Source organism: Parasteatoda tepidariorum, chromosome 6, assembly GCF_043381705.1.
Source record: "Parasteatoda tepidariorum isolate YZ-2023 chromosome 6, CAS_Ptep_4.0, whole genome shotgun sequence".
Lineage (NCBI taxonomy): Eukaryota > Metazoa > Arthropoda > Arachnida > Araneae > Theridiidae > Parasteatoda > Parasteatoda tepidariorum.
Genome location: NC_092209.1, coordinates 40,281,157 through 40,291,306, shown reverse-complemented (window position 1 = coordinate 40,291,306; position 10,150 = coordinate 40,281,157). Strand labels below are relative to the sequence as shown.

At 27.5% G+C, this 10,150-nt stretch overlaps 1 protein-coding gene across 7 annotated transcripts in view; it reads right to left on the bottom strand.

Annotated features, from left to right (window-relative positions):
• Positions 1–262: 262 nt before the first annotated feature.
• The window catches only part of LOC107448205 (MYND-type zinc finger-containing chromatin reader ZMYND8), a 53,409-nt gene continuing 43,521 nt past the window's right edge, over positions 263–10,150 (bottom strand). For all 7 annotated transcript variants that reach the window (XM_016063318.3, XM_016063320.3, XM_016063319.3 and 4 more), the window contains 5 exons: positions 9,306–9,646; positions 9,009–9,222; positions 7,308–7,435; positions 5,262–5,768; positions 263–2,752 (listed from right to left, as the gene is read on the bottom strand). In XM_016063318.3, the coding sequence (XP_015918804.1) occupies positions 2,717–2,752; positions 5,262–5,768; positions 7,308–7,435; positions 9,009–9,222; positions 9,306–9,646 (1,226 nt within the window). In that variant the 3' untranslated portion in view covers positions 263–2,716. The remainder of the gene's footprint in view (positions 2,753–5,261; positions 5,769–7,307; positions 7,436–9,008; positions 9,223–9,305; positions 9,647–10,150) is intronic.

Here is a 10,150-nt window from a genome sequence, read left to right as displayed (position 1 = left end):
ATCATTAAAAGGCAGAATGCTTTGGTGTTTTCAAAACAAAGCAAACGTTGCCACCGGCGGAAAAGAAATACAGCCAAAATTTGGGAGCCACGTAAGAGAATTATATATATTAGATTTCAAATGATCAACATTGTACTGTTATTTTTGCATGATGATTTAAAAAGACCAGAAGCCATACTAAAGCACTAAAAAACTAACTCAAAAAATTTTTAAACTCATAACGGTGTTTGTGTTTAAAGTAAAAATAAATTACAAACTGTAATAATAACAACACTTTCATATTTATTTTATACAGTGAAATTCTATTGACAAGTTTCTTAAAATAAAAAAACGAAAATGGAATGCAGCTATAAGTACCACACATTCTTAGCTGCCAACATTAGAGAATAAAAAATATAAGCATTTTGCAGTTACAACAAAGATACTTTGCAGTAGTTGAGGGCACTTCCTACTTAGTGCAAATTATTCGCTATCTATCCTAAAAAACAAACTCTACCAGAAGTCTTAATTTCTTCGATGACATCATAGCAATATGTAACTATTTCTTTTTTTAACATCCTGAGTTTGTTTGTTTCCGAAAGATTTAGTGTATAATACAGTTAAAATGATAGAATCAAAACAATATTGAATATTTTTAAACAGTTATTCACTTTATTTTAATGAGAGAATGGTTTGCGTAGCATTAAAAAAAATATTGTTTTGCTGCAGAGCTGTGATCGATATAAGGTAAGCTGCTAATATATTATTTTTAAATTTGTTTTAGTTAGTTGCCACACTTATATGAAATTTTTTTTATTGAATAACTATAGGAATAAATATGTTCACTTTTGTTCTTATAAAATTAATATTTCAACTGAACTCACAAAATCTTACATAAAGATAAAAATTTTAAATAAAAATTTACAAATACCTTTTTCTTTTCTTACATAATGACCAAAAGGATTACATTAACATTACTCTCATCTTTAGCAACATTTTTAAATTGATTTTCTTCTCTTTATAGCATATTTTACATAACTTGAATCATTAATAAGAAATTTTTAAATAAAAATATAAACTTCATAGCTTAAATTAATGTAAATCAATGCATTCCCATCATTTGGGCGAACTTATAAATGTCTCTTACTGTGTTACTATCTTTTGATAGTAAAGAAAACTGCCTTCAGGAATAAGGTGAATATCAGAAAAAAATACATACTGAAATTAAAATTCTGATTTAAAATTTAACTGCACTGAAATTTTATAAACACATCTTTATAATATACACACAAACAAGTATCCTTTAAGCTAAAAGTACCAGTATTTACCTTATTATATTCTAATAAAGTATTTTAAATCAAAAACGCATCGTTAAGACTAATCTTGATTCATTTAAAAGTTTACTGAGTAAAAATATTTACAAAAAATTTAACTGGTTGAAAATGCATTTACCATTGGAGCTGAATAAGAGAAATTTTTAAAATTTGAACAGATAGAAAATGTAAATAATGTAATTTTTATAAATGTTTAAAAAATTAAAGTTACAAAAATGTTACATCTTTCATTATTTCCAAATAATGTTAAAAATTCAGAAAAATTGAATATCTTCTAAGTCAGAGAGATTTCCCCTAACTGGGAGCATCCCCATTTTTTTAAGAGAATCGGCAGCTACATGCATTTAAACCGTGGAATGCTATTCATAAATTATTTTGTGCCAATTAAAAAAAACAAAAAGACTAGCTAACATTATAATTCACAAGTAAGGAACTTGTAGGAACGCCTACAGCTGACTTTCAATTAACTGGGATGGTCGGGAAATGTCACAACCCACTTAAGGAATATCCCATTTTGAAAAACTTATACAAATGTAAAGTATTATTATTATTCAGTAATGGAAAAAGAGAATAAATATAAATTTTAAAACTCAGTAAATTGAAAGTTACATTACAATGAATAAGAAATATAATTATCAGTTCAAATGTTAAATGATAGAATAACTCATTATTTTTACATAACGTGTCTACAAAGAAAATATTTTAAGTAAACTTTAAGAAAAAAGTTTACAATTTGTAATACAGTAGAGAACCCGTTATCCGGAAATCAGAAAACCGGAAAACCAAAAAACCGGAACGAAATTCGATAAATTTTCTCGCCATTTTTTTTAAAAAAAAAAATTTTTTCCTCATAAGATTTTACGATTTTTCTTTCTTTTTTTAACGATGTTTACCTTACCATCATTTGGAAATAATCATTAGTGTATTACTTCAGCGTTTTTTCTTATTTTTAAGATTATTTCCAATTTTTTTTTTTTTAGTTGGGTTTAACAATAAAAAAAACGGTTTTTTGTAGCGATTCAGAAAACCGGAAAAATCAGTTATCCGGAATAGCGATGGTCCCGACCGTTCCGGATAATCGGTTCCCTACTGTATAAGAATACAAAGAAACTGATAAAATTAATGAAGGAATAATCGAGTTTAAATGTTTAATGGCAGTACATTTTTATGTAATTTTTCTTTAAAGCAACCTTGAATTTGTTGCATAATATTTTCTTCAATTATCCATCAATATTTTAAGGAGGTAATCATGGCAATTGGTAATCTTTGAACAAGTTAAAGCTGATTTTCAGTGTCATTTATGGCACATGTTTCAACATAATGAAAAAGAAACTATCACAATTCACAAACATTGGTCATTTATGGAGACTAATGATACATGCAGAGATGAACGGGGAAGCTCCTCATTTTCTTAGAAGAGGCAATGGCAGTGAACTTGGCTAAAAGAAATAAACAAAATAATAAATTACAGAATTTTGTGCATTTTGATTTGAATTAAGTTTCTTACTAGACAATTACATACAGCAAAACCTTCAAACTAACTATTTTTCTCATGGGGTGATGCCCATGATTTGTGTCAGAAGGTTTGTTGCTATTTGTAGATACAGTATCAAACAACAAAAATTTATAGCTATAGTTAAACTTAGAACGGGAAAAAAAAGAAATTGATGTACAGTGCGCAAAATAAAAAACGGAGCATCCCGAATAACTCGATCTAATGATCAGATATTTACGTTCTAGGACTTTATCTTAATGGTTTCAAGGGATGACTTCACTCAGAAGTTCACCCTAATGTAAACTGTCAGGAGGATATTTAGTTCCATAAATATGCAGCTGTTTTTTGAAGCTTGTCATTGTTTAAAAGTTGTCATTAAAGAAGGTTTGACTGAATATAACTCATTTAAGCCAATTAAACACAAAAACTCTAATACAGTTGTCCCCACTTAATTGCATGTCAGATAGTTGAATAACCTGCTTATACGAGTAAAATTTAATGTGGAAAAAAACCACCTTATATGAAACTAATGTTAAACCTCCTTGTTTAAATGGATATTTGCTGTGTAAAGAGGTACTGAAATGAAACTTTTTTTCTATTTTTGAGAAATGTTTCACCAGCTAAAATAGAATATCCGTTTTTCTTGGAAACAATAAATTTCAAACTAAAGTAGCACATTAATTTGGAATTTCTAAAGTTTCGAGGGTTAGAAAAAATTAAGTAAAAATAAAAGCAAATTCTGAATGTATTCGAAAGGAATATGCAAGTCCTGAAAGTCTTAGTAGAAACTGAAAGGAAAAATTTAATTAATTTCTAAATTAATAATTTTAATTAATTAAATAATAATTATAATTTTAATTAATTAAATAATAATTATAATGAATTAAAATTTAAATTGAATGGACAAATTCAACAGGCATAAAAACAGTCTTCGATTATAGATAATAATTATCAAATATTATAGTACAGTAGAGAACCGATTATCCGGAACGATCGGGACCATCGCTATTCCGGATAACTGATTTTTCCGGTTTTCTGAATCGCTACAAAAAACCGTTTTTTTATTGTTAAATCCTACTAAAAAAGAAAAAAATGTTTGGAAATAATCTTAAAAAGAAGAAAAAACGATGAAGTAATACACTAATGATTATTTCCAAAATGATGGTAAGGTAAGAATCTTTCAAGAAAGAAAGAAAAAGCCTAAAATCTTATGAGGAAAAACATTTTTTTTAAAAAAAATAGCGGGGAAATTTATTGAATTTCGTTCCGGTTTTTTGGTTTTCCGATTTCCGGATAACGGGTTCTGTACTGTACCTATATTATACTTTTCATTTACGTTGATTTATTTTTATGTAACTTTAAATGACATTTATATTTTATGATACTAACACAGACAGTTTTAATAATAAATGTTTTAATTGATCAGGAAACTGAGTTTATTTACTCAAAACGCCACACTTAGCATTAAATGCCATTAAAAAGTAAAATTTCGCAAAAGTTTAGAATTTAAGAATGAATATTGAACTCCCCTTTTTAATCGAATAACCTACTTCATTGCATAGATTTGGCTGGAACCGAGGATATTCCTTTCAACAGGGTTGACTGCATAAACATATTGCTGAACATAGAACAATTAAACCTTAAGGTTTATGTAAGCTCTAAAGGTAGTTTTTTTTAAAGTATGTTGAATAAACTTAAAATGTTAAGATGGAACAATTCAGGTTGGTTAGACTTTTTATAAAATGTTCTTAGTTCAAAGATTTATATTAATTTAGAACAATCCAGGGAAGAATACTTCCTATCATGGGAACGAGGTTTTGGAGAAATTCAGGCAGATCTTGGGAAATTTTTCATTGTAAAAAAAACTTTATGTATCAATTTGTTTATTTATTAGTTTGAATTCCTTAAGTGGAACTTTAAATTTAGTTTTATAAATTATTACTAGTTCAATATGTGCTGAATTTTATTATTTTTAACACATATGGTTTATTAATAAATTGGGCAAAATCACGAATTTTTTTTTACTTAGTTACATTATCCAATTGTTTTAAACAAAATATAAACCTTCATTTCTAAAAATATTTTATAAAAGCTGTAACTGAAAAAAAGCATCATAAGAAAAGGAAATTTTAACCCTCCGACTAAAAAAAAAATTGGTTAGTGGTAATATTAGGCTCTAGAAATTTTTTGTGCCCTTGGAATAATCCTATAGATTAATTCTTTTTATGACACTACTATTCTGTTTAGTTATCAAAACATTTAGATTTCACAAAACTTGGTTGAAATAAAATAAATAAAACTTGACATTGTATCTTATTTTAATGTTTTATCAATATTTTTTTTCTTTAAAAAAGTTGGAAAATAAATTAGAATAGCTATTCTCAATCAATAACATAGAAATAAATATATACACCCATTGAAAATGAAAGATTGTTTTTATTATAAACACTTACTTGGGTAACAGCTAGAGACTGCGGTGAAGATGAAGAAGAAGTTCCCAAAATAATGTAAGGTCTAGGGGAAGGGTTGGTACCAGCAGAAGACCGTGGAGAAACAGATTTCTTGTAAGCATCATAGGGTAGAATAATTTTTCTAGGTTCTCTGGGTGAAATTCCAATAGGTTGTGGACTAGGTAGTAAAGTTCTAAAAGTTTTTGGAGAAAATTTGGGTTGGGAATTCGGCTTATCCCCAGGTTGTAAAAATTTTGGTCTTATTAAGACCTGAGGAGAACATCTCAATATATTTGGCGAGTTAACAATTTTAGTAGGAGATGTAATAGGTTCTGACGATAGAGGTGGAGTTTTGAGAGTGATACTTTTGCTGGTAGGCGGTTGTCTCATTACCATTATAGGTGCCTTCGGTCTCATGGAACCAGTTGTAACAGAGATTCCAGTAGTAGTTGTTGCTGTACTCGTTTTGTTTACTTCAAGACTTTGATCTCTGGCCAATAACCTACGAAACTAAATAAAAATGAGGTGAATAAATTTGTCATTTTAAAGGAAAATTAAATGCAAACATAATACTTTTCCTTCCAAACAGCATTTTAAACTATCAGTTTTACGCGACACAGCTCCAATAAAAGAGGCACTTTATTAATTGAGAGATTGGTAAGAACAGTATGAAATGTATGGAAAAAGTACTTATGATCACTGTCATAATAATTTTTGGCAAAGCAGTACAATATTGTAGATGCATCTTTATCAGCTATTCCATAAATTTTGCTCCCTAAATGGTACATAATATATAGTTTTGATATTTTAGCGTTCACAGTATTGATTCGTAAGACTCTAGATTTATCACAATCATAATTTAATAAATTGAAAGTAATATTTCAAAAGCATTTTTAGGAAATTAATATTATGGTATTACAAATTTCTTTCTTTCTTGAATCTCTAATACACCAGCATTATCTTGCTAATTAATAAAGTGAATTTTTTTTTGTAATTTTTTCACCCTTTTTTGTTTCTTTAAATTGTAAGAATTGTCAAGGGGAAAAAAAAAAGAGGATTTACAAGTTAAATTCTACAAAAGAAAGGTTAACAATATATATATCACTATTCAACCAAGACAGTCAAAACTTATAACAGTAGAATGAGTTATAAACCTTTTTGCTCTTCAGAGATGAATTTTGTAAAAAAGCTGTATGGCATCATAAAAAAATACACCGGTTTTTTTAAGGACATTTTATTATTGATTACAGTCAAATTTAATGTAATTTATCTGCATGAACTTCAAATTGAAAAGTTACAAACATGTTTCAAATAATAAAAACCTTAGATAAGAATCACAATGTTTCTTAAAATTGTGAATACAAACAGCAATGCATTATTTGTAAATCAAAGATTTAATTGTGAAGAATGATTTGTAAATAAAATAAATATTAATAGCTGATAATAGGATTTTCAGAATGCATGAATTAATGAGTCATAAATTATGTGAATATAAACTGTAAATCATGATGGTGAGTCATTAACTACTTACAAGTAAGGCGTAATTATTATTTTTTTGTTTGTTGAGAAGAGGCAAAATTCTACCAAATGGTGGGAAAAACATAATCCTACTCTTGGCTCAAAAACTAATTATCCATTATTTTGAAATTTAAATTATGATTGAGTTTGGCATAATAGAGTCAGTTTCAGCTCTTGTACCATTAATTTTAAATGATAAAAGCTTATTATTTCTCTTTCCCAATTGTTTTTATAGCTAAATTTTTAATGATTTCTTTCGAAATTATAGATTAGTAAGTTTAAACGAATTTCTGATTAAAAAATCCTAATGCATCTTTGCACTTTAAAAACAGTGAATTTTTAAATTATAGTGATTAAAAAGACATGAAATAGATAAATTAAAGCTCGAATGGCAAATGATATATAATATGTGCAAAAATAAAAATAAACAAAATTACTGAGCTTTAACTATCAACATTCTTAGCTGCTTATGCATGTAACTATTATCGAATTTGATCTGTTCCAATTTTTTTTTTTAAATTGTTGCCTTACCAAATTTCTTTTGACAGGCTTTTCTCCGTCTTGCTTATCTACTATATTTCTAGCTTCTTTGCATTTCATATTTATAGCTAAAACAATCTCTGTTCTAGTAGCTGTTGGGAATCTTTTTTGAACAAATTCTGAAAAACAAGAGACATTAGAACATTATAGAAAACATAATATATTGAAAATAATATTTTTAAATACATTTCTAGAACTAAATGATTTTTCTAAATGAAAGCTTATTCACAGTTCATACTCCAAGTGAATAAAAGTAATTAAACATGTTTTTATGTTTTATACAGCAATAAAAATCAATTAGTCTGCAGGATAAAAAAAAAAGTTATTTTTCTGCTGGGTGCCAAAAAATATTAAAATTTTAAGAACATGTAAATTAAAGCAAGTGTTTCTTTAATTTTTAAAAGATTTTAAAAAGTTTTATGAATTAAATTTCTAGAACTAAATCATTTTTCTAAAAGAGAGCAAGCACATACGTGTTTCATAATTCAAGTAAATAAAAGCTTTTAAACATGTTTTTAAGATTTATATAGTAAAAAAATTAATTAATTATAATTAGTAAAAATAAATTAATTCCGAAGGACATAAAAAGGTGTTTATTTTCCTGCAGGGAGCCAAAAAACAACACAATTTTTAGAATATGTAAACTAAAAACTAGTGTTTTTTTAAAAGACTTTAAGAACAGACTCATGAATTAAGAACCTTTTAAGGGTTTTGAAAACCTATGCAAATCGTGTTATTATAACATTTTCTCGGTCACAAATAGAATAAGTTAAAATAAAGTTTCATTTTTCTGTAATAAAACTAATATTTCTCAATTATATACACAGTGTTACAATAATAGAAGTAGAATTTAAGGGGTGTTGAACATTTTATTCCTGGATAAAATGGTCCCTAACAGAAAAAGAAATCCTGCCTTTTTTAGTCCTGTCTCGGTCTTGTAAAATATATATATATATATATGTATATTTAATAAAACACTTTTATTTGCTATTGAAGTTGAAAATAAACAATTAAAAAAATTATTACAAAAATAAACTAAAGAAGCATATATAATGAAAAGATTCAAGTACATAGAAATAATGAGGTACACTGGTCAACACACACATTTTATTTTATGTTGCTGCTATTTATCACAGATCAAATGTAATTAAAGAGTAACTTTTAGTCATTGTGGGAAACACCAATTGGCAGTAAGTATAAAAGTCTACAATGAAATACTTTTATTCTAATATTAAAAGATAATTAATTTTTAATGTTATTTAAGATGTTAAATCAACTATCTGTTAAAAAAGTAAGTTTTAAAATTGATAATTTTTTTAAAAATATAATTGATATCTATTTTTTAATATGTAAATTGAACCGAATTCGTGCGTCAGAAATTTTTTAGATTTTGTACCATTTTTTTTTACTTTTTTTTCATTGTTTATTTATTAATTTGTTAAAAAGCATGTTAATTTAGAGAAAGTACGTTTTTGTGTGATTTCGTAGTTTAAAATATCGTTTACACAAATTAATTAGCATATCTGAGGTATCTCCCTCGAACCATTAAGATAGAGTCCTAGTACTTGAAAATCCGATCATAAGATTAAAAGTTATTCAAGGTGATTCAAGTTCTTTAGCACATTGTACAACAATTCAAGATTGATGAAAATGTGTAATACTTTTAGTAATATAAAACTAATGATAACACACCAAGGATAGCAGTAACTTTCTTTCCAGGCAACGCAGCACGAGTAAGTTTTGTGACATTAGATTTTTGACCAAAAGCAGAACAAGTAGCCAGTTGTTTCAAGTCTGGAAAAAGAACATCAACCAAACATCGAGTTAATCTCTTGGCCGTCTTGCCATATATCAGGCATTTGTTTAAAAACTTAGCCTTTATTTCAACTCCATTTCCTATAGAGACCTACAAATACAAAGCACATTTAAACTGAAGTGCATGTTTTTTTTTTAATTTCTAAATTTAACAATAAATAGGTAGTTACTAACTTGTTCATTATCAGCGTCATCATTATCTGAAAAATTTATTTCTTCTTCAGCAGATGAATCTCCTTTTTTGTCTTCTTGACTTAAAATTTCTGTGTCAGATGAATTTTTTTCAGAAGCCTCAGATTGACTGATTAGTATGCTTTCATCAGCACTTGCAGTATCTAAGCCTTCAAAACTCACCGGAGGAGGAGAAGGAAAGTATATTTCTTCTAAATCAGGTTCTTTAGTTTTATTTTCTTCTGAAGATGCAGCAGTTTCTAGATTCTTTTTATTCAGTAAAGTGATAGCTGTAGACAAATCACAATTGCGATTTCTGACATTTTTGATAATTTCACTAGTATCTGGGGAAAAAATTAATATTATTCAAAACAAAAAGGAAAATACTAGAGATTTTACATAAATATATTTGAAATCTTACATACTTCAAGTTCTGAAACCATTGCTTGTAATAAATGTTTTTAGAATCTATCTTTGTAAAAAATAAAATCCCACATAAAGGATCTCATAAAATTTGAGGGAAAAATTACCAAAACCTATTGAATCAGCAACAAGGCAGGTAAGACGAGGTGAAGCAAATTTTAAATTCAATTTGATCGCTGGATGAAACAAAACTTAAAGTTGTCCCTGACAATCACTTTTATTTCACTGTTTTAGCCAGCAAATCATTCATTACATGCAGAGCCGGATTATACCTTTCCTAGGCCCTAGGCACAGCCATTTATGGGCCCTCCCATCCTCCCCTTTTTTCAAAATATATGCTAAAATTTTCTTCGTATGGAAACGCATTACGCCATTTTAGATGTATTAATTTCAGAAATGACTAAATGGCGTAAAGCTTACAGTGA